Source organism: Anthonomus grandis, chromosome 7 (assembly GCF_022605725.1).
Source record: "Anthonomus grandis grandis chromosome 7, icAntGran1.3, whole genome shotgun sequence".
In the NCBI taxonomy this organism is placed as follows: domain Eukaryota; kingdom Metazoa; phylum Arthropoda; class Insecta; order Coleoptera; family Curculionidae; genus Anthonomus; species Anthonomus grandis.
Genome location: NC_065552.1, coordinates 5,875,734 through 5,902,802, shown reverse-complemented (window position 1 = coordinate 5,902,802; position 27,069 = coordinate 5,875,734). Strand labels below are relative to the sequence as shown.

Sequence of the window (27,069 nt, the reverse complement as noted above, 5' to 3'; positions counted from 1 at the left end):
AAGAGAATTTGTTCGAGCTTTGCTCTATTTTGTTTTAAACAGAGAAATAACTGACAAATATTTATATAATGCTTGAATTTCGTCGTCAAAAAAATCAGTCGTTAAATTTTAGAACTATATTGTGACCTTTTTCATTTGTATATATAGATATTAATATTTTTTAAGTGCCTTAATTTATCAGAAATATATTTACTAAAAATTTAAATCAATTCCTAATTTCTGAGTAATATTTAATTTTTGTTTCATTCTGCTATTTTGGAAATTATTCGTGCACTTTTTCGAACGATTTCTTGAGAAAACAATAATCATTTTTAATTTTAATTTTTTATTGAGAATTCATTGATAAAATATTATCTCTCTTAAATTATTGGCTACGGGTTAATTTTTTTATTATTTTTTGTCAAAAAATTAATTTGTTAAAGTTTCAGAACAAGTAAATGTATAAATGTTAATATTTTTTTTAATTCTTTTTTTTATTTTTGTTGTTTTATTTTCGAAATTTATCCTTAAGTTTGGGCGATTTGTTAAATAAATAATCATATATTTTATAATTGTCCTAAAAAGAGTGTATATTCATCCATATTTATATTTTTTAACAATGCATTTTTTAAATTTTAAATGCATTAATGTACTTAATTTCTACTATATTTAATTACGAGTATACATTTTAATGTACAATAAACATAATTACAATTTTTTTATAGAATTAACTAATAAGTTTTCCGTTAATCTGAATTTTTTTTTAATCTTATTGTATAAGCTTCTATTTTTATTATGTTATTTGTATAACTTATTTGACTATAACTCGAATCAAAATTTTTTATTTATTTTTGTTTCTCTTTAAGAGAATTTATACATTAAAGGTTTGGAATTGTTTAATATATACGATAAATATTTGGTTTTTTGGTTCGCTCAATAATTCCTTTATAAAGAAATGCAGGGGATTATTTGTTAAATATTTTAGCATACTATTTCTTATTAATTTCTTTTAAAAATTATTAAAAAATTATATATTATTAAGGTTTTGCTATACTAATATGCAGTTGTTTGTATTTTTTTTTTAAATTTGTCCCTTATTTCTTACATACAGTAAAAGATTTATAAAATTTAATAATATATATTTTGTAGTTTTAACAAAGTTATTTATGTTATGTATTTATACAATTTTTAAAGGTATTTTTTTAGGAAATTTATTTGTTATTAAAATTTGAAAATATTGATTTCTTTTTGTTTTGTAGCTTTTTATATTACAACGATTTCTACATCAAATTCATGTAACAAATAATAAATTAGTTTAAAAAGAAATTTATAATATATTCACTAAAAGACTTAAAAAATTAAATTATGCATTATGGAATATTATCTTAAGGTTTTATTTTTATATTTTTTATGTCCTCATTTTTTTACATAATTATATACTGACCATTTTTTGTATATTTTATTTAATTAATTAATGTGTTCAAAATTCTATATATTTTTTTTTAAGTTTTAAAAACCTTATGTTTAAATTTGTCTTTTTTATGATATAAAATTCTCATTCATTTCTTTTGATTTGTGTTACGTATTCTTATTGTTTTACTAGACTTATTCATTATAATTATAAAATAATTTTTTTTTATTTTTAAAATTTTGAAATTGGTTCGTTAAATTTATAGAACGAATTTTTGAATAAATAATAGTAGTTCTTTAACAGAACTTCTTTAATTTTAATGTTTTTTTTAATGTATTTATAAAAGTATATTTTAGAAAAATCGTAACTAATTTTTAAATAATTAAATGTTTATTTATTTATTAACTTTTGTACAATTATCTTTATAAATATGAATAAAATGTTTTAACATTTTTTATTTTTCTAGAATCGAGTTTATTAAAGTTTTAGTTTGCTGAATTATTTTCTTGATATTTAAACAAAATGAAGATATTTATTCCTTAAACGTATTTTAATAAAATTATCGATTTTAATTTATTTATTTCAAAATTTAATGTTATAAATTAATAATAATAATAATAATAATAATAATAATGGCTTTTATTTGAAAATATACAATAACAAATACAGTAAAGAGCTATTACTACAAAATATAATATGGCGCAGTCTAGCTTAGAAGCTACTTTACTGAACAATTTGATATTGGTCTAAACCTCAATAACAAATAATAGCACAGATCTGTCATAATAATTAGCATATAACCCCAAAAAGCATTCACCTATCAGAAGAATATCAATAAAAAATAGCAATATGTATAAGTTAATAAATAAACATAGGAAAATCAACATTTCATGTTCATCCAAATTTAAATGCCCTTATGCACAATATGAACCCAATTACAGCAACCATTTTCATAAAGAAATAACTATTGTAATATACAGTCTTCTACATGAATAACTGATCAATATTAGTTTTAATAAACCTTTTGAAAGAAACTAGTGTATGAGATTTTATGTGCAGAGGAACCCTATTATAAAGTCTCGCTATATTGTAACTAAAAGACCTTTCAAAAATAGAAGTTGAGTGAAGAGGTATAGTTACACAGCTCGTATCGTGAAGATCTAGATTATGGATTTCTGAGCGAAACTTTATTTTCCTGTATAAGTAGTCGGGACACTTTCTTGCTATTATTTTATAAAATAACACAACTGAATGGAAGACGCGCCTCTCATCCATTCTAAGCCAATGCACATCTCTCAACTTAGCCGACACTCCCCGCTCTCTACCCCGTATACCCACAATTAGTCTTACACAGTGGTTTTGTATTAACTGAATGCGATATTTATCCCTTTCCAGCAAACATGGGCCATGAACTACATCGGCATAATTGAAGTGCGAAAGCACTAAAGAGTCACAAAGCATTTTCTTTAATGACTCTGTCAATAGATGCCTTTGTTTAAATATAAGCTTTAGATTTAGGAATGCTCTCTTAATACACATGCTGACATGCTCAGTAAACCTCAAATCACTGTCCAGAACCTTCCCTAGATTTTTAGCGTGGTCAACAAGTGCAAGTTTATTATTATTATTTAAATTTATTTGAATGCTATCCTTATGCAACTGTCGTGATTGAGTTCTGCCAAAGAGCAACACCTGAGACTTGGAGGGGTTAAGAGTGACGCAGTGCTTATGAGAAATTAAGAGCAGTGACTCCAAATCTTTATTTATTTCAGTTATGCACTGAAGAACACGACCCGGATTAAAAGATTTGTAGACCTGCGTATCATCTGCATAAAAATGTACATTACAAGATTCAATGTATTTTTCCATTTGGGAAGTACCTATATAAGGTAAAAAGAAGAGGCCCCAAAATTGAACCTTGTGGAACCCCAAAACATAATGGCACGGATTCAGATACTTCGCCATTATCTTTAACCCTCTGACTGCTACCCTTTAAATAACTGGTAACTAGATTGCAAGCGGCAGTGTCGAATCCCAGATATTTTAAAATCGCCAAAAGAAGATTATGATTTATTCTGTCAAACGCTTTTGACTAGTCTAAAAGGACTAAAATAGTTAATTCGTTATTCTCGATAGTTTGAAATATATCATCTGTTACTTTCAAAAGCGCTGTTGAACAACTATATCCTGGTCGAAATCCAGACTAGGTGGCTGGTAATAAATTGTACTTTTGAACATATTCTCGCATTTGATTATTATAATATGATCAGAAACTTTAATTAAATATTTAATTTTTATCATTTAAGTTAATTTATTCATTAAAATTATATGACAATATTTTTTTTATTTTCTTCTTCAATTCTGTCATTTTAAAAATTACGCGTGAAATTGTTAGGATGAATTTTCAAATAAATGATCATAAATTTGTGAAAATTTCAAAATTTCAAATGTATTTGTAAAATTCATTTTGATTATTATTAATTTCATGCGTTAACATGACAAATTTAATCTAATATTAAATTATAGTTGTATAATCTTTTATTCTTATTATGTGTATACATATTTTATTTTAGAATTTGAGATAGCATCATATTTTACTTTTAGATGTTTTTAGAGAATTTATTCATGATTGTTTGAGTTTTTTTTAATTCTAATTTGAAATTTATTTAAGCTATAAAACTTGGTGATTTTATTTTTTTTCGCATTTTTTATTTCGTTCTCTTTGTTTCCGAATATTTATTTATTTAAAATTCGGATTTGCTCGATTTTTTCTAAACAACAAACTGACAAACTTTTATATAATGTTCAATTCTATTTAGTTTCATACGTTTTTAGGGAATTTTTTTTATATTCTTCAAATAATATATTTCAAAAAATGTTTATGAATAGTATGTTGACTGAGTTGTTTCTGCTTGAATTATCGTCAAAAAAAATTTGATGAAAAACATTTACCAACAATAATTTATATTTTTTTTAAAAACGTATTTTTTGAAATATTAAATTGATTTATGTATTTAAGTAATGAATTTACGATCTTATTCATTAAAATTTCGGGACTCAAAATTTTTTATGCCTTATTTTGACTATCCATTTTTTATTTTTATTTTTTTAAATTTAACTATATGACGACAATTTAATTTTGTCATTTTGGTAAATATTCGTTAAATTTTAAGAAAGTTTTTTTTATTTTAAATAAATGTATGTATTTAAGTTGTGTAGCTTACAAATTTACTTAATTTTTGTTTAACGATTTTTTAATTTATTTCTTTTTATTTTAGAAGAGAATTTGTTCGAGCTTTGCTCTATTTTTTTTTAAACAAAGAAATAACTGAAAAATGTTTATATAATGCTTGAATTTCGTCGTCAAAAAAATCAGTCGTTAAATTTTAGAAGTATATTGTGACCTTTTTCATTTGTATATATAGATATTAATATTTTTTAAATGTCTTAATTTATCAGAAATATATTTACTAAAAATTTAAATCAATTCCTAATTTCTGAGTAATGTTTAATTTGTGTTTAATTCTGCTATTTCGAAAATTATTTATGCACTTTTTCGAACGATTTCTTGAGAAAATAATAAACATTTTTAATTTTAATTTTTTGTTGAGAATTCATTGATAAAATATTATCTCTCTTAAATTATTGGCTACGGGTTAATTTTTAATTATTTTTTGTTAAAAAATTAATTTGTTAAAGTTTCAGAACAAGTAAATGTATAAATGTTAATATTTTTTTTAATTCTTTTTTTTTATTTTTGTTGTTTTATTTTCAAAATTTATCCTTAAGTTTGGGCGATTTGTTAAATAAATAATCATATATTTTATAATTGTCCTAAAAAGAGTATATATTCATCCATATTTATATTTTTTAACACTGCATTTTTTAAATTTTAAATGCATTAATGTACTTAATTTCTACTATATTTAATTACGATTATAAATATTATTGTACAATAAACATAATTACATTTTTTTATAGAATTAATTAATAAGTTTTCCGTTAATCTGAAATTTTTTTTTAATTTTATTGTATAAGCTTCTATTTTTATTATGTTATTTGTATAACTTATTTGACTATAACTCTAATCACAATTTTTTATTTATTTTTGTTTCTCTTTAAGAGAATTTATACATTAAAGGTTCGGGATTATTTGATATATACGATAAATATTTGGTTTTTTGGTTCGCTCAATAATTCCTTTATAAAGAAATGCAGGGGATTATTTGTTAAATATTTTAGCTTACTATTTCTTATTAATTTCTTTTAAAAATTATTAAAAAATTATATATTATTAAGGTTTTCTAAAGAATTTATGCATAGTCTTCTTTTGAAAACTTATTTTCTTCAATAATAAATGAATTTATGTATAATTGCATAATCTTCTATTTATATTTAATTTTTCATAAACGTAACTGCTTTTACTTTTTATTGCCGATTTCTTTAAGGTATTTATGTTTTAATAAACAATTTTTCATTTAATTAGTATATTTAAAGGATTATTTATTATTTTTGTGTTACGTAAATTTTTTTTTTAATTCTTGTAAAAAAAATCATTCGTTAAATTTTTTGGAACTACATTGTTATCTTTTTCAATTGTATGCATCAATGTTTATATTTTTTAATTTGTAAGAAATATATTTACTAAAAACTTAATATAAAATAAGATAATTTCTAAATAATTTTTTAAAATTTTGCGTATTTTGGAAATTATTCGTTTACTTCCTAGGCCGATTTCTTAAATAAATAATTGAATTAATAATTAATAATAAAAATATTTTTTTTTGTCTTTTTGTCAAGTTTTTTAATTTATTAAAGTATATGTATAAACGTTAATATTTTTTATCTCCTAATTAAATTTCTTCGATTTTTGGAATAAATAAGTATATTTTTATTATTTTTATCACGATTAAAAACTTTATTTTACAATAACTCTCGGTTGCGCAACATATGTAAACCCATTGCTGCAACATTAAAATGCCACTGGACTACCCAATTAAAATTCCTAAAAACTTACTCATATAATCAAACTAACTAGCATCTTAAAGGGACATTAAATACGAAACTTTTCAAGTTATGCATTAGCATAAAGTTTAACCATTCAAACTTGGCTCCCTTAGGAAAGTTCCTCGCATAAAACTAATTCCCCTTAACGACAACATATTTAAATCATGTAATTATTTTCCTTTTTCTTTTACAGATACGGTTTTATCCGGGAAGTGCAGTCCAAATACCGGGTAAGTTTTTATTGTTTTAACTTTAAACTGGAACTGAAAGTCACACGAGAAGTTTCTATAAAATCAGTGACCGATAAGACTTAAGGGGTTTGGTCGGAAAAACTTTTGTTGGGTCAATGCTCGCAAAGAGTTTTCACAGAGTTATTGTCCTGGTTTTATGGAAATAAGTTTTTAAGTTTAATAGTGAATCACCCTCTATATTAAAAGCAATTAAGCCAGAATCACTTACCCGATTACGTCACTAATATGGGTCAAAAGCCTTTAAATCCGCGTCTACGGTTCAATTACGGATATAAAATCAATTTGTTAACATAATATGTCCACGGATTGCGTGTTTTAACCGGAAACAAATGAAAACTTGTCGACAGGAGAGTGGGGGATTAGATGTACACATGTACGAACCTTTACCACTGGCATTCGTGTTTTATTTCGCTTTTATATATAAAACGTGCCCTGATCAGTTTAATCATGAAAGAAGGAGTTTTCGTAAGGAGTTCAGTGTAGCTTTTTTAATTAAATTGAAGTTTTGTCATAGGGAATGTCATCTGGGGTGGTCATGTTTGTTTTCGTGGTTCATAACCTATTAATATATGGCGTCTAAAAAAATTATAGTATGCTTGAGAAGGTGAGTTTCCAGTGTACCACTGATAGATTAGTTTTTAGCCATTGGTTTCTACACTTGATAAATATCATATACGTTCAAACTATTTTCTACAATAAGACTTCAATTTGTACTGAAATTAAAATCAAAAACACCATTCAATATAACGTCCACTGGTCAACGAAATGCAGAATCTTAAAAACGGAAACGTGGATTTTCGAATATAAATTTCTAACATAAAAATAAAACAACAACTAAGCGAGATTCATGTAAAACAGCCAAGAATAAAAAATATGACCCCCATGCATATTTCCTCATTTCGTATAATAGGAATTGATTTATGACTCTTTTCCTTCAGCCTGACGTGTAATGGATTGCTTAACCGAGATTTGACATATTACTATGGTTTTCATGATAAAAACGTGTTTATCAGATGAGTTATTTTAATATAGCAGAAACGCTTAAGTTAATTGCAATTTGTTCGGATATCCTTTTGATGGGTATTGAAAATATTTGCCAGAGAAGTGGTTGTCAATAAATAGGATATCTCTTTAGAGAAGAAAATTTGATAGAAACAGTGATGTGAAGATGAGGAAAGTAGCAATGAAGAATTTATTTATTTATAGAGTAAATATTGTAGCAAAAAGTATGAACTTAATGTTTTCATTTGTTCTATGCTAAATATTAAATATATTTGTAAAAGCGAAGAGGAAATAATATTTTTTTAATTATATCTTATTTATTAATCTGTAGTTTTTTTTTTAATTTTAGCCTGATAATAATTTGAAGTTTTTTTTAATTTTTAATTCCTTATGGTACTTATTTACCAAATTACCATCGATAAAGTTTTGCAGAGATTCTTAAGATAGTCATTCCTTAAAAAGATTAAGACCACAATTTTGTAAAATATTGTTAATTTTTCTTAAAGAACATGGTAATTAAAATAGATTATTTATTTATAATTTTACTATTTATATTTATTTATTTGTTTATATTTTTTTAATCATTTATTGCATTTCATCTAATTATATGTTTCTTAAAGTTTGTTAAGAAAATGTTCTGTAAATTTTTTAGACAATTTTATGTATAAATATTTTTTTTATGTTTTATTCTAAAATTTATTCCTTAAGATGTGGTTTTTTTCATGATTACCTTAATACTCTGCCAAGGATATTAAGTAATTTATTCACTGAATATTAATCAACATGACTAACATTATGTTTAAAAAATTGCATAATTTTATTATCAACTTTTTTTTTAATAGTCATTTGAGAATATTTCATTCTGAATTTCCAAAATTAATTTGTTCGTTAAAATCATATATTTTTTGACAAAAATTTAATATACAATAATAATTTTATTTAATATTAATTCATTTATTAGCAGTGTTTTTTTCTGAATTTAAATATTAATTAGTTTTATTAATATTTAGTAATATGACGAATATTTTAATTTTTTTAAACTTTGCGGCTAGCTTTAAAGAGCTTCTTGTTGAATTTTAATAATTTTGATATTTCAGATGATAACTAAAATTTAAAACTAATTTTTATATTTTTTAAAATAATTTAGCTATCGATAGTTAACAAAAATATTAATTTAAATTATATAACAAATTTAAAGAAATTTATTTATTGACAAAAATAAAATAGTTAACCATTTATGTTTATATATTTTTTTGAATATTCCATTTAATAAATTAACATTACCACAATCTTGTAATTTAATATTGATTTCTTCTTTTTTCAGTTGAATTATTCATTATTCGATAGGAATTTAATTTTTTAAATTTTTAAAGTTTTGTTATGGAAATTATTCATTACATTTCTAGGATTAATTTATATATATTTTTCAATAGTGAAGAAATAGTCCATACCTGCAGTGGAGTTGTAGGTTAAGGTAAAATACAAATCCTGCAGTCTGCCTCTACTTATTTATTAAGCATTTAGTTATTTAAAATTCCCTGCATGTTTCGGACAGAGTGGTGTCCATCATCAGGGGATAAAAGGTTTAAAACTGATATTGGATATACGCCTCAGGGTTTAATTCCATGTCACCAACCTATTTGTTATTATTGTTTTTTTAATTTTATTATTTTTAATTTTATTTTTTTACATTCTGTTGTAAATAAAGATGTCCTATGTTTGAAATAGGAATAGCGAATTTTATATACAAAATGCTTAATAAATAAGTGGAGGGAGACTGCAGGATTTTAATTTTACCTTAATATATTTGTCAGTTACAGATATTTTATTTCCTGTTTTTTAAATAGATATTTAATTTTATTAATTATATTTTTTTTTAATAAATATTATTAATCATATTTTAATAATTTCTTAAATGTTTTAGAAAATGTATTCATTAAAATCATATTTTGTTTCAATATTATTATTTAATTAAAGAATATTTTTTTAATAGAGGATTAATTCATAGTTTTTAAACAAAACAATAATAGATATATTTTATTAAAAAAAACACTTAAAAACTTATTTTTTTTTCAAAATTTATTCTTTAATATTTAATTTATATAATATTCAGAAAATCGATGTTTTAAAATTATTTAATTTTTCGTTGTTTTAGTAAAATTACTAATCGTTTTTTTTTAAATTTAAAATAAATTTCTTGTGCTTGCTTTATGTTGATACATAATTTATTCATTGCTTTTTATTTAATAATTGACTGTTTAATTACAATTAAAAAAAAACATAGCGTTTTACCTAATAATATATTTTTTAAAGTTTTTGTAAACAAAATGTTCGTTAAATTTTATGAACAATTGTTTGTATAAATGTTTAATCTTTCATGTTTTATTTATTAAGATATCAGCTTCTTCTATGATTTCCATAAGAATATTTAGTATTTTATTCACTAAATATTTCAACTATTAAATTTTTATTGAAAGATTTCAATTTTTAAATCAACATAACCTTTTTGTAATAAACTCTTATTAGTTCAGTAGGTTGATTAATTAATTTTACATGAGAATCTTTTTCAATAATTTATTTTTTAATGTTTCGCTTAATATTTAAAGTTTATTTTGAATTTTATAATAAATTAAATATATTTTTTTTAATTTTTTATGAAATTTGTTCTAATTAGATATCTAAGAATAATTGAATTTTGAACTTTCAGAATAAATTTATTCGTTAAAATTATATATTCTTTGATAAAAAATTTAAGATATGAAACTAATTTATTCATTAACACTATTTCTGAATTTTCATGTTAGTCAATTTTATTTTATTTAATGTGGCCAACTTTCTGATTTTTTAAATATTATAGTTGGATTTAATAAGTTTCTTGTCAAATTTTAATTTTTTTGGCATGTAGCAGTAACTGTAACAGACACTTTGTTTCCTGTGAAGTCTTTGTATAAAGATGATAAAATAAATAAATAAATAAACTGCAGTTTTAAATTGTTTATTGTTTTACAATATTTATTCCTTAAATTAAAAATTACAAAAATAAAAACTTGTTGTGTTTTTCAATAGTTATTTTTTAAAATTATTATTAGTACTAAATAAAAATAATAATTTAAATTATATAAATTATTTATATGGAAACTTAGCTTACACAAAATTCTTTAAAAATGTAAAGGAATTTATGCATTTAATTTACATAAATTAAATATTTAATTTAATAAATTAATATTAATATAGTCTGGTAATTTCTTAAAGATTTTTTTTTCCGTGGGATTATTCATTAAATTTATTCGATAACAATTAAATTTTGTTGGTTTTTAAAATCATTTTGTATCAATTTTTAAAAAATTTACTTATTAAAATTTAATTTTGTTCTATTATTCCCTTAATATATATTTAAAGAATGTTATTTTAGATTCAGTAAATCATTAATGAATAATTTTTATATAATATAAATTAACTAAAAGAGATATATTTTATTAAAAAAAAAAAACAAACATTTCATAATTTTAAATGGATTAGTTAAATAATTGTATATGATAAGAATAACCCAAATCCTTTTTAGAAGAAAAAATATTTAATTTTAATTGGGTATTTTTAAAATATTTTTATATTTTTCGGAAAATGTATATTTAATATTGGTGTATTATATTTTTTAATTCACAAAATTCTAAGGGTCTTAAGGATTTTATCTACTGAAAACATTTTAACCACTTATTTTTCTTTTTAAGAGTTTTTAATTTTTAAATCAATATAACCAAATATCTTGTAATTTTATATTATTTTTATATATATTTCTTATTATTTTAATGGAACTATTCATTAATTTTCTATTAGAATCATTTCTAGTTGTTTACTATTCCTTTTAATTTATACTCATTAAATTAATTAATTTAATATTATATTTTTTAAAAGATTGCTATATTTCTAATCAAATTAATTTTTAATAATGTCTTCATAATAAATAAGAAAATAAATTTATTCATAAAAATTATATTTTTTTAACAAAATTATTTGTTTGAGGACTAATTCACTTATAAGCATATTTTTTAAATTTTATAACTAGTTAAATTTATTCATTAATGAGATCAATGTTCTCTCATTTTTTAAACTTTACGGCTTAAATTTTATTTAGTTTTTATATTCTTTAATTATTTTAACTGTATCAAAGCTATTTATTTGGAAAATTGACATACAGAAAATTCTTGTAATATTTATTTCTGTTTCATTCATTATATATCGAATATATTTAATGAATAATTGATTTGATATATTTATTGCTTACTTATATGGTACTCTTGCTGACTAAATATGTTGTTGAATTAGGTTTATGAACATTATTATTAATATTGTTTGTAACTATTTATGCTAAATAAAGATTAATATTATTTGGATAAATTATTCATGAAATATATTCAATAGAAATTTTAATTTTTTAAGTTTTGGTCATGGAAATTATTCATTATATTTTTACTGTAAATTTCTATACATTTTTAATTTATATTTTAATTTTATTTTCTATTTTTTAAATGTATTTATAAAATTAAAAAAAAAATGTTGCCAAAATAATGTTTATTTTTGTTGGCAAAAATATTCATTGCATTGTTTAAATAATTGTACAATAAAAAACTGTTTGTTCTTTTTTGTTACTATAGAGGATTTGGGGTGTATGCTTCATTAAAAGAAAAATGATGAAATATGAAACTTGGTATATTAAAGAGTCATTTGGCTAATATAGGACTAAATACATTCGTTATTATCTTATTATTAATAGGAAAAATTAAATAAAATTTAATGTCAGGCTTAAAAGTTAGAAAATGAAGAAATACATAAAATATATTTTAATCATAATCTCAAATTATTTTGTAAATTATGTTTTACTTTTCTGAGACGAATTTTTGGATAAATTGCAATTTATTGTGAACTTTTAACAATTTTTTTAGAGAATTTATGCCTCAAAATTCAATATTTTCTATTTCTGTATTTCTTCATTTTCTAACTTTTAAGCCTGACATTAAATTTTATTTAATTTTTCCTATTAATTATAAGATAATAACGAATGTATTTAGTCCTATATTAGCCTAAATGACTCTTTTATAAACCAAGTTTCATATTTCATCATTATTCTCTTAAAGAAATCCTAATAACATGCGTCATAGAACCAAAAAACAAAACAACATCTCATCATTTTTTTTTAATGAAGCATACACCCCAAATCCTCTATAGTAACAAAAAAGAACAAACAGTTTTTTTTGTACAATAACCTTCAATCCATCCCCAACCCTCCATTTCCCTTGCGAGCATGGGGGATAATGGCAGACATCAACGTCACGATCCACCTAATTGGCTTAAACGGAGATATTAAGGAGGGTACGAAATCTTTAATTTTCCAAGTAAGGGAGCCGTTGTTATCTAATTAATCTCTTTTTATAAGGATTTTTTCAAGGTTAGCCAATGTTCGAGCGAGACAGGGATAATCTTGGAAAAAAAAACAACGGATTAGAAATGTCGGTTGTGTGTTCTACATTATTTAAAATTAATCGGTTTTATACATGGCTAAAGGATAATATGACCCTTGAAGGGTTGACTATTTTCCTAGTGTGAAAATACGCACATCATAAATCTTCAAGCAAATATCCTCTTCATATGTATTCTTTATATCGATTGTTAATTGTATGCATAACCCAAGTGGACACGACAGTTCGCTTCCTATAAGATAAGTTTTATTGGCTTAGGTTTATTGACTTTTACCTTTTTTTTTCTTCACTTTCCAGAAAAATCACGAAAGGATCCTGAAACTATTCGAGAGCGTTTATAGATGGCTGCCTCTAGGGACGATAGTCAACAATCGAGTTTTAATCGTACACGGGGGGATATCTGACACCACCGATCTGGAAATGATCCGCAGTTTAGAAAGGGAGAAAGTAAGTGTTTCTTTTTCCGTTTGGGTTGCAAAAGGTAATTTTCGGTTGACCTCGAACCGGATAAATCTACTTTTTTTTATTGGAGTTTTGTGGTTTTTGGAGGGGTTTGATTGTGGCTACTATTCGGTTCGAATATCGGTAATCTTATAAAAAGAAATTTTAAGGTTTCTCTTTGTTTTGTTTTGGGGGTTTTGTGGCCACTTTTGTTTTTTTTTTTGTATGGCAATCGGAGTCGCTTTGATTATCTGCTTAAATAATAAGTAATTTGATATACAATTTTTATTCCTTTTGTAATTATTTATAAAACTGAATATAAGATTCTAATTTTAATCTCATAAAATGATTTGTAAATATTCAACCTTTGGTGCAGGAATATATTTTTATGCAGTGGTAAAAAACTTGGATTAAATGATAGTCAAAGAACATACCCACTGGAAATCGGTTGAGTTTGGCATTATTTGGATTGGAACGTATGGAATTTTAGATTTTACGTAAACACCATTTGTTTGCCATATATGCATTCACTTGATTTTCGAATACTTGGACTCGATAAATATATACATTGCATTTTTGAATACATAAATATTGCCTTGTAAAAACTGTAATAATTTAAAATTAATTTTTAAACGTTCTGTATAAAATAGTAACTTTTTTTACAAATGAAACATATAACTTAATAGTTTAGTGCTTCTCAGTGCAAATATGGTAAAAAAAGAGAAAATACATGTTAAGGAATTTTTTTATTGAAATTGCCTCAGTATTTTCACAAAACACAAAAACTTTAATGAGGGGTCAACCTTAATAAAATCTACCTTTATTTATGATGTAGACTCTAAAAATAAAATATTATATAAAGTGTTTTATTAAAAAAAACATTACCTAAATATGTTTTTTTGCATTTTAAAACACCTTGTATGTCATTAAAATAATTATAAAAGATACTTCTAAAACGTCTTTAATAAATCAAATTTTTGTTATTTTTTTTTATCCTGTAATTAAGCCATAATATTCCGGGTCGTATGCCATACATAACCTTGATATGTATAAATTCTTAATTCCTTTACATTTCTTATAAGTTACTTAGAAATTTTATTTGTTAAGAAATCTTATTTTGCTCTAATATTTTCTGTTTTTTAATCTCACTTTATTTTAACTTTATATTTATTAAATAAATATTTTTTTTTAATTTTAAATATTTAATTTATTCATTAAATTTATATGATTTTTAGAAAATTGCTTCATTCATTTTGCTTTATGATTTTAGGAAATTTATTTAATTAATTTATAAAACAAGAATAATTAAACTTCTTAAAATTTATTATTCCAATATTTTCTATACTTTGATGGATAATTTATTAATTCTATTTAGAAGGTATTTAGGAAATTTATTAAATTAATTTTTGAAGCTTTTTTAATTAGTAATTAAGCTAATTTAAGTATTTCTTACTTTACTGTAAGTTTTAAATATTAATTAATTTTTTCTATAATTAAATAATATTATAATTTATTTATTAAAATCTTGTTTTACTCTATTGTTGTAGGGCATTTATTCATTAAATATATATAATAAGAATTCTTACATTGGTATTTTCTTAAAAACTTTTGTTGCGGAATATATTTCGACGCGTTCAAGGCAAAACGACATAAGCACCATTATGAAAATTTCGAGTTATTTAGGAAATGTATGCTTTAAGGCATTATTTAAAGAAAATACTAAAAATGAGACATACATCAATTAACCATACTAAAAGCTTCCAAGTTTATATTTTTTGTCAAAATTTAGCAATAAAAAGTGGTAAAAAAGAGTATAAATGGTGAATAAGGCATTTGGCACTTGTCGTTTATAACATTTTAAAACATGCCGCTTATAACAACTTACGCCATTTCTATACAAAGTGGTTCTTCTTATTTTGGTGATGCTTAGGCCAATAAAATGAAATAAAAGTAATTAATAATTAATAATTTTATATTGCCCTAAAGACTAAAGGACTATTAACTATTATTTATTAACTAATTCAAAAAATGATAAAGACATAGCATTACCAATAATAAACAACATAAAAAATAAAATAAACAAGAAACAAAAAATATTCCCTAGAAAATTGTGGAATAAAATATGAGCTATTTTTTACTTAAAGTTTATTATGTATTACAACTCAATGTCTTCAATGTCTGTTTCGTAAAAAACATCCGCAACAGCTGTAAGATATTCGCTATGATACCTTGGTGGAATTGTATTGTCATCGCACATAGCTTCAAGGTCATTATATTTCTTTTTAGTTATGGATAAAGGGGCAAAATAATCATTTTGTACTTGTTCAGTATCCTTATTTTTAATGCTTTCTAAAATACATTCTTGGTCAATATCATCGTATTTATAGCGGTAAAAAATGTAGAGCTGTCTTTAAAAAATGTTGCTGTTTTTACATCTGTTATTTTAAGGGTTGCCTTTTCTTTGTCGCCGTTAGTGATAAGTCGGAATTTGGTTTAAAGTTTTCTGATATGTTCTTTAAAATCGTAAAAGTCGCTATAAGAGAGAACATTTACCTCATAGGGTTTGAGTTTTATTCTTGCATTACGCACGATCGTTGGCCATTCTAATGGGGCCATGATGGCCTTACGTTTTATTGACTTTTCAATTCAATTACTTCATGCATGGAATCAACAGGAATGTAAGTGTGCCCGTTACTAAATAGGTTATCGAAATTTCTTTAATATTTTCGGATTTTTGAAGGAAATAGTGCAGCATAAAAAGTATAGCTGCATCTTTATTTTGTCCTCCCCCCACAGTGTGACAGAATTCGATGGATGTAATTGACTTATTTACATTGTCAATATTTTGTAAGTAACTTAGTAAGTTACTGCAAATTTCATTACATCCACGTTTTCCGTCCTTTTCTTGCCACAAAAAACAAATCCCATTTTTGCTATACGTTTCATATATAGTAAAATTAAATACCGCATATTTTCTGTAGAAACCTGTTAACATACTATCAGCGTGTGGCGTCGCCAAAACTTTCTTTAAGTCAAAAGTTTTGCAATAATTATGTTTGGATTCGTTTCAGTTTCTAAGTTTTGTTTGCTAAGAATATTTTTAATAATAATAATAATAATAATAATGGCCTTTATTTGAAAATATACAATAACAAATACAGTAAAGAGCTATTACTACAAGATATAATATGGCGCAGTCTGGCTTAGAAGCTACTCTACTGAACCATTTGATTTTGGTCTAAACCTAAATAACAAATAATAACACAGATCTGTCATAATAATTAGCATATAACCCCAAAAAGCATTTACCTATCAGAAGAATAACAATAAAAAATAGCAATATGTATAAGTTAATAAATAAACATAGGAAAATCAACATTTCATGTACATCCAAGTTTAAATGCCCTTACTCACAGTATGAACCTAATTACAGCAACCATTTTCATAAAGAAATAACTATTGTAATATAAAGTCTTCTACATGAATAACTGATCAATATTAGATCTAATAAACCTTTTGAAAGAAACTAGTGTGAGAGATTTTATGTGCAGAGGAACCCTATTATAAAGTCTCGCTATATTGTAACTAAAAGACCTTTCAAAAATAAAAATTGAGTGAAGAGGTATAGTTACACAGCTTGTATCGCGAAGATCTAGATTATGGATTTCTGAGCGAAACTTTATTTTTCTGTATAAGTAGTCGGGACACTTTCTTGCTATTATTTTATAAAATAACACAACTGAATGGAAGACGCGCCTCTCATCCATTCTAAGCCAATGCACATCTCTCAACTTAGCCGACACTCCCCGCTCTCTACCCCGTATACCCCCAATTAGTCTTACACAATGGTTTTGTATTAGCTGAATGCGATATTTATCCCTTTCCAGCAAACATGGGCCATAAACTACATCGGCATAATTGAAGTGCGAAAGCACTAAAGAGTCACAAAGTATTTTCTTTAATGACTCTGTCAATAGATGCCTTTATTTAAATATAAGCTTTAGATTTAGGAATACTCTCTTAATACAGATGCTGACATGCTCAGTAAACCTCAAATCACTGTCCAGTACCAGCACTAGATTTTTAGCGTGGTCAACAAGTGCAAGTTTATTATTATTATTTAAATTTATTTGAGTGCTATCCTTATGCAACTGTCGTGATTGAGTTCTGCCAAAGAGCAACACCTGAGACTTAGAGGGGTTAAGAGTAACGTAGTGCTTATGAGAAATTAAGAGCAGTGACTCCAAATATTTATTTATTTCATTTATGCACTCAAGAACACGACCCGGATTAAAAGATTTGTAGACCTGCGTATCATCTGCATAAAAATGTACATTACAAGATTCAATGTATTTTGCCATTTGGGAAGTATATAAGGTAAAAAGAAGAGGCCCCAAAATTGAACCTTGTGGAACACCAAAACATAATGGCACGGATTCAGATACTTCGCCATTGACTTTAACCCTCTGACTTCTACCCTTTAAATAACTGGTAACTAGATTGCAAGCGGTAGTGTCGAATCCCAGATATTTTAAAATCTCCAAAGGAAGATTATGATTTATTCTGTCAAACGCTTTTGAATAGTCTGAAAGAACTAAAATAGTTAATTCGTTATTCTCGATAGCTTGAAATATATCATCTGTTACTTTCAAAAGCGCTGTTGAACAACTATATCCTGGTCGAAATCCAGACTGGGTAGGGAGAATGTTTACTGGCCGTAAGTCCTTTAGTTCAGTTAAATGCTAATTCTTTTTCAGTTAGATGGAACTCATACTGTTCCTTTATTGAATCAGTCTTTTCTATTGCGTTTTGATAAAATTGACACTTACCACACTTGTCTTTTCGAGGAACATGAATTCCAATATTCTTTTTTTTTAATTTTTGAAAGAATACAGATTTTTTGAGCACAGGAACTGGATGACTTTGTACTCTTTGTGCATACATTTTGTATAAATTATTATAAGACCCTACTTTAGCGGGAAGGTATTTTCTGGTTGAAGAACTACGACAGTAATGTGAGGGAACTGCAAGCAAAGATTCAACGAAAGCTTCAAATATTTTAATTTGCTCGCCAGATGTTTTGTTTTTTGGAAAATGTTCTCCTCTTCGATCTAGCCCGTTGGAAAAAATCTCTCTCACTTTATTTTCTATGACAGTTCTTAACATTCTTTGCGATATGTCAAGGGTTGCACATAAAAATTGTTGACAAACTCGTGCTTTTTTGTTTTTCGTTATCTTTGAGATTATAAATATTGGTAAGAATCTGCTTTCTTTCATTTTCTGAAAACTTATTACACATATTATTACACCTCTTCGCACTACACGGATTTTCCTTAATTTTTTTTTTCACTTTGGATAACATTTTTGTTATTATAATATTTTTGTCCGCTATACCTTCTTCTTTGATTTTCTTTTCTTTTATTCTTTACCTGCATCATGTGCTTTTCATTAGCCTCTTCTTCACAATGCTTACCTCACTAATTTCTTCTCGGTAGTCGGTATCATCTTAATAATCGTGATCTTCTTGGTAATCGGGATCTTCTTGTTCAACCTTGGAGTCGCTGCTGCTGTATGGCACTAAATTAATAGAGTTTTCCCTAAATGTTTTTAAAGACCAGAACTCGAATCATTACTTTCCTTGCTGGTAGACGGGATACAGATGATGACGTCAAACGTGTCGCTATAGTTTTCGTTGTCAGTTTCTTGTATATGGGTTTTGATTGTTCTTTTTTTAGCTCAAAAAAATTCTGGTTTTCTAAGCTTGGTATTTCATCAAACTGATTGTCTGACGTGACGATGTCAATAATCTTCCATCCCGGTAAAGTATTTAATGAATTGACGCCAACAAAAATGTCTTGAGGAAACGGTAATGAGCAATACTGGAGCATTTTCTTTGTCGGCTTCTAACGGGTCTAATGGTGACAGCATATTAACGTCCTTAAAAATAACGTCATGGTTAATTGCTTCAAGTAGTAAAGTATTTTGTGATGCTTCTTGCAAAGGAATAGCTGGAGAAATAATAATTTCGCTTATTTCCTTTTGTTCGTTTGAAGACTGTTGTCCAATAACCATCATCAACATTCGTTTAGCTCTAGACGACATTTTGTCACAAGCGCCAAATTTAAAAACTCTAATTTGTTTTTTATGTTAAAAATAAAATATATGGTACCTCCCATTACAAAAAGATTAAAAAATAACTGACATAAAGATCTTATTTAAATAAAACACTAACAAAAAGTGCTTATGCAAATTTCAATACTAATAGGCGTTTATGCCACACTGTTATTAAATAATTTTGTTTTGGCATAAGCGACACCATAAAAATGTGCGATTTAAATAAGAAATCTCACAAATTTTATAAAAATAATAGGAAAATCATAAAGTAAATATTTTCAAAAAAAAGCTAAAATCACTTACCTGTTTTAATAAAGAACAGTTTCTATTAAAATTTCACTATAAACGAAAGAGACGTTGCCTCTATGACGCCCAATGCCTTACTGGCGCTTATGACTGGAGTAAACACCCTGAATGAAATTCGTTAAAACAAAACTGGCACTTGCGCAACTTTACGACACAATAAAAAGAAAATAAACCGTGGTATAGCCAAATTCAAAGAATCTATTTAAAGAAGGCACTTATGACAATTGTATGCGCCTATAAACTCATTTTTTTTTAAATTGGCGCTTACGTCGTTTTGCCTTGAACACGTCGATTTATTCAAATAAATGTAATTTTTTTGATTGAGTTTTTCTGGTTATTTTTGTTTTCTGACGCTGATCGAAAAAGTAAAAAATTTCGGTAATCCCATACAAAATTAATGTTTTGCTTTAAGATCTTCGTTCTGTGGACCACCTTGGTTGTGGCCACTCAAATTTGAAGATAAAATAAAGTTCAAAACGTCAACAATTTTATAAAAGACCTATTTTTCTTTCAAACCTCTGCGACTCCACTATAAAATCATAAATTTAAACTTAACTAGCTGTTATTTACAGCGATTTAGAACACGAATTTCCCAATTTCATTTAGAATTTTATTATTTGAAATTTGAGAGTTCATAAGCTTTATTGAGGTATACAGATATAATCATTCAAACCTCGTCTATAGGAAATAGTCTATGAGCATAAGCGAGAGGGGACATATGGAGTCCGCATGAGATAGAGCGCACAATACATGCCGTTTCCAAATTAATACGTTTGGTAACACTGATATATCTGATGCACGGCTCTCGCTCGATCTTCGAAAAACGAGGCAATTATTATCCCCACCACACTGCACCGCCAATATGAGATTCCATTTTAAACGTTTAACGTTATTTTTATTCCTAGTTTCCTGCCTAAAAAGCAAAGATTAAATTTTAAACTCACTATTTTCTTGTTAAAATGTGTTCTCTTGAGGAAAAAAAGCAAATTGGTATTATGCAGGCAGTTCTGTCGATGAAATATCAGGCAGAATTGCATTCACGTTCGAAAATCGGCCCATTCCCGTACGCAGCATAATTTTTGCAATTATCCATAGGTTTGAGACCTTTGGGTGCTTGCAAAACTGCAGAAAATGCTACGCAAATGAGCAACCACCTGTTGTTAGACCGCTAGGCGAAGAAAGGGACCTTCGAGAGGTTAATATTTGTGCTGTTGCTGAAATGAACTTTTCTTGCAATAGTACAACCATTGCCGAAGAAACGGGTATTGAGCCTTTAAGGGTTAGAAGAATTTTAAACTAAAATAAGTACAAGTGCTATAAGTTGCAAAAAACCTAAGAAATTTTCCCACAGGACCATGAGAGACGGAAGGAATTTTGCCATGAAGTATTGGAAAGGGCAAATCGGGACAAAATGTTTATTAGTAACATTTTGTTTTCAGATGAGTCCTCTTTCTCTATTTGTGGTAAATATAATCCGTCCATTAGAGTGGGTTATTCGAGGGAAAATAAGCACATAAGCATACCAACACGTACATAATACCCTCAAAAGGTTAATGTATGGGCTGGCATTTTAGGTGATTCAATTATAGGCCCTTTTTTAGCGATCGAAACCTTAATGCCAACAAATACCTTAATCTTTTGAGGGATGAAGTTCTTCCTGCTATTCGAGGACTCAACATTAATTTAGAACAAGTTTGGTTTCAACAGGATGGTTGTCCCGCTCATAACGCATTAGTGGTACGTCAATTTCTCGAAACGTCTTTCCCTGATCGAACAATCAGTGGCAACGGTACTATTAAATGGTCCGCCAGAAGCCCCGATTTAGCCCCCAATGATTTTTTTCTTTGGGGATACTTAAAGAACAAATTTATAGGCACGAAAATGAACGGGCTACTAATTTAGACGAGCTTTGTGTTAAAATTAGACAAGCATTTAATAGTATCTCCATTGAAATTTTGTAGAACACGAGAAGGTCGTTTTATGATCGATTGACGTACTGCACTGCTAAACAGGGTGGTCTTTTTGAACCTGACATAAGATAATTTTAATTTTTATTTAATATTATCAAATTAACTTAATTTTTTGCTTTATTTTGAATTAAGAATTCATTTTTTTATTTCCTGTCCAATATTTAGTTAATTTATGTTTACAACATTATCATTATTTTTTGCTGTTAGAGCAGGCAACAGCAAAGACTCAAACGAAACAAAACATTTTTTTGAATTTGCCACAGAGCAGTGCATCCCCACTTGAACGCCTTAAGAATACTAAAAGGTTTCGGTTTTGGGCTTCGGCGGGGTCCGCTGCTTCGAGTATGTTGTCACAACGTTACCAGACCTACCGCGATAAATAATTCCTATAGGCGAAGTTAGAATGATCATATCTGTATAGTATTCAAATATAGTATTTTTGTGATTTCGATACTAAAGTAACTAAATGCCAATATTACTTTTTTTTAGGTAAGTTTTTTAGTTACATAGATCCCACGCAAACGTAATACCAAAACCCTAAAATTTATACATTAGGTATTATTTACATCGACTAGGAAAGCGAATTGTTCAACAGTGTTTTCAAGTAAATTTCATGAGATTTTTGTATGAATGAGTGTTGAAAAGGAGAAATGTTAAAGACCTCTGGAAAGAGGAAGTCATACTCTGTAGGAAAACGTAGTGCGAAAAAATAACTTTTTTCGTCAACATTGTTTACATACTTCAGCAGCTTTTATGACATTTCACAACTCAAACTCTATTCTTACTTACACTACTTTCAGACTATTTCTTGACTAAATGCTAGAGAGATCGTTTGTCCTAATAAACCAAATGCTTCATCTCATTTCATAAACCGGGGCGTGAACGTTATTTTCGCTGTGCTTTTAGTTCAATCCATTAAACTTCTGACAAAGACTTTCCATTTGGCTTATCTTAAGCAAGGATCATCCTTCTACTGGGGATTTATTACACTTTTTCGTGTTATGACATTTTCTTTTACTTTTTCATATATTTCAACATATATTAGATATGAGCCCATATAGATTTCATTTACAATGGAACATTTATTTACACAGAATCGGAAATATGAAGACTGTTTACTTGGAACAGATTTTATGGCAAGTTCTGGATATAAAACTGGCTTTTCTGATTGAGTATTTATTATTGAGGTTTTTTCGATATGTTGTAGTCTAGGTAACGGAAAATCGATATGAGGGCAAATATGGATAAAGTAAAACTTTGATAGGGATGCCAATTAATGTGCCAGGACTCACAGTGTCTGGAAATAGTTCCAAGTAGGTAAACAAATTAGTTTTTGGCAGTTTAACAAGAAATTGTAAATAATAACTTACATTGCCTAAACAATTTTTTTTAGCTTCTTTTAGGCAGTCCAAGATATTAAAAATAGCTTCTACGCAAGTCAAGAAGGATTTGAGAAATGTTTTTTTCCTTCCAGGCAATTAAAGATATTGAAAATAGCTTATAAGCTTATAAAACTCCCCAGCACTATCACTTTAAATACCATTTTTCGGAAATTATTAAATTTGACTCCTTGAATAAATATTACATTACTTCATTCCTTTCAAGCTGTTTTTCCTTATTGACTATCTGGAAAAATGGTACATGATTTCATTTATCAGTGAAAGCCTTGAAAATGCCTTTGACAGCCTGGAAAAGTTAATTTTTCTTCCTTCCAGGCAGTTAACGAAAGTAATTTTATGCAGTGAAACAAGAAGTTATTAGTAGTAACTTTAACTACCTGGAAAAAGACCCTTTCTTTCTGTTAGGTCGTTTATAGAATTAAAAATAACTTACAGGTAAATAAGGAAATTAATTTTAAACAAGAAGTCAGTAGTGAAGAACGAAAATATGGACTAGCTTCGTGAACGGAGCAACCGCTTGATAGACTTTTACGCGAAAAATAGTTTTGTCATCACCAACATCTTCTTAAAACTCCCAGCAAAGACTTACATGTAAATGAAATGCTGATAGTGTCGACAAGGTACTGACTCGACTAAATCATGATCAAGGAGCAGTTCAAAACAGCATACGCGCTATCAAATTGTATCCAGGACCAGAGGTTAACTCCTATCACAATCTACTAATATCTAAATCATACCTTAAGCTTAAGAGACAAATACATAAATCAAAATAATCGCGGTTAGATATGAGGCTGTTTTCGAGACGATATTGAGTGAAATATTGACGCTATATAGTCACTGAACCTCGAGAACATGTCAAACGCATTGACATGGATTAAAATGGAAACACTTATTGAGAGTATTAGCAGAACTTACTCAAGCATTCAAGCATTGACACGACAAACCTTGGATGACAAACCAAATCTTGGATCTGATGGAATTACGTCAAAATCTAAAGATTATTAAACCCAAATTTCCTGAGCTTTATTAACGAATTAGAAGGGAAATACAGGCGGTAGGAAATAGCTGGTTTTCAGAAAAGTGCAATGAAATTGCACTGGACCTAAAAAACGTAGTCGGTAATTGGTCCGCGGCCCTTTTATTAAACAGGGATGGCAACATTATCTTAGACCTTAACGAAAAGCTGGAGGAGTGGAGGAACTTTTCACACAACCAAGACAGCTAAAACTGGAGTCTGCTGAACTAGATGACATCTATTTGGGAGTACTCAAGCTTTTAACGATCATTCTACAGATAAATTGGTCAGCGTCTTCAATGCTATATATATTTTTGGGAAAATACTAAGTAAATGGTTGGAGTTTATCTTTGTCACACTTTAAAAACATGCGGAGGGTTGTACCTAAAGGCGAAGAAAGAGGGATTTAATTAAATATCAGCAAAACCAAAGCTATTATTAGCAAAAATGGTGAGCCTCCAGCAAACTTGAGCACAGGCAATCAACAGATTCAGCAAGTCTCCCACTTCAGATAGCTGGGATACTTATTAAATACTAACTGGGATAGTAAGATGGGTTAGTAGGAAGTAAGGTGCCGCATCGAGCAGGCTGAGGCAGCATTTAGCACCATAAAGAAGTATAAGTTTCATATAGTGCTACGTGTTTGCAATTCTGTAATATGGAATAGAAGCGTGGACTTCTCCAAAAGTAATGTATTGCCGAATAGAAAAGTTTGAGTTTGGGTTATCCTATGCTTGCCCATCTCCTGAAGCTTTTTTACTCTCTTTTTTACTGTCAACAAGCAAGTTATGTTAAAAAAGGGAAAGAATACACTATATCTTATGAAACATCATGCAAGGCAAAATCCAAGAAGGAAGGTGTCCAGGAAGAAAACACACGCCCTCGATAAAAAAAAACTGAGAAAATGATATGGTGGTTATAATACTCCTTTGCACTATCGCTTTAAATACAAAATATCTAATTAATATATCAATAATAGAAAAAAGGCTACCCCGAAGCTATTTGGGTTTCCGACCATTGTTCTTCGGGAACAGTATCATCTTTTACATACAACAAGAACGTGACTTAAATACATACTATTTTCTCTTGGCCACTTTAAAAATGTGAAATAAAATACAATGATGACAGATTGACAGTTTCCCGAGATATAGCCACGATCCACGCTTAGTGTAACACTCTGTATGACAAAGTATTCAAGATATCCAATTTTTCTGTTAGATGTCACTTGAAGCGTTTCACTTCACCTATCAAATCTGATCAATTCAAATCTCCCGCCACATTGTCACTAACGTTATTCTGTCTGTCAAACGATTTCAGATGGTTCTCAGGCACTTTTATTGATCAGAAATAGTCACGTGGCCATAACGCATTAAAGAACTAAAATGCTTAATTATCCTCTGATCTGGTTAAATAAATAAATAAATAAATAAATAATGGCTTTATTTGTACTTTTCAATAGTGTACATAGGCGAAGTCTAGCAAAAGGCTAATCTACTTAACCTATTTAAAAAAAGTAAGCAAAATTATTTTAGATAGCACAACAAAAAGAAAAAAAATTAACATTTGTAATGGTAATACTAATATTAATATAAAAATAAACAGATATACACCCATTGGTCCATAAAAATCAAAAAATTATAAAATAAGAAATACCTACTGACAATTTAGCTATTCTGTTTTGTTAAAAAATGTAGCTTTAGTTTTTTCTTGAAACCCGCTACTGACATTTCTTTTATAGGATTCGGAACAAGGTCATTGTAAATTGCCACAGCATTATACATAAAACTACGACGAAAGAAGGCTGTTCGATATCTAGGAATTGACAACTTATTTATAAATCTCAGATTTGCTTCATGTAAATTTTTCCGAAAAGTAAGTTTTTTGCGGAGGTAGGGAGGAGTAGACGACGCTAGCAGTCTATGCACAAAAACCGCCAATTGCAAAGAGAATAGATTTTCCACGCGCAGCCAGCTAAGTTCACACAGCCTTGCAGAGACTCTATCATACTTTCTCAGTCCATAAATAAATCTGCAGCATTGATTTTGCAGCTTTTGCAAACGGTACGCAGTGATTTTGTCTAAACATGGAAAATAAACAATATTGCAGTAATTCATAATAGGTAATACTAAAGACTCACACAGTTTTTTCCTTACCTTAAAATTAATTATATTTCTGTTTGCATACAATGGCTTTAAAAAATAGTATGACTTTTTAATAACATTAGAAACGTGTAACTTAAAGCGCAATTCATCATCCAAAAGCAATCCAAGATTTTTTGCACATTTAACCATACTTAGCTGATTACCTCCCACAAAAAGCTTTAAACCGTCCAATGCTATTCTTTTTTTGTTTTTAGAAGTAAAGCACATAACACAACACTTTAAAGGATTGAGTTTTAAATTATTTTGAGAGGAAAAGAAGTAAATTCTAGAAAGATCGTATTTGATGCCTCCAATACAGATTCAGCTTTAAAAGAATGATAAATTTGCATATCATCCGCGAACCCCTGGATCTGGCAGTATTTTACAACTTTAAACAAATCCGAAACATACATCAGAAATCAGAGAGGTCCCAAAACAGATCCCTGAGGTACTTCAGATGTTATATATTTGATATTTGAAAAAGTCAGATCTTCCAAGACCACCATTTGCCTTCTGTTGCATAAGTAGGATTTAAAAAACATTTGGGAAACATTATCA

At 27.2% G+C, this 27,069-nt stretch overlaps 1 protein-coding gene across 1 annotated transcript in view; it reads left to right on the top strand.

Moving 5' to 3' along the window:
- Positions 1-27,069, top strand: part of LOC126738469 (serine/threonine-protein phosphatase rdgC) — a 209,332-nt gene that overhangs the window by 145,889 nt on the left and 36,374 nt on the right. The window contains exons 8-9 of the mRNA XM_050443832.1: positions 6,591-6,627; positions 13,422-13,571. Coding sequence (XP_050299789.1) covers positions 6,591-6,627; positions 13,422-13,571 — 187 coding nt within the window. The remainder of the gene's footprint in view (positions 1-6,590; positions 6,628-13,421; positions 13,572-27,069) is intronic.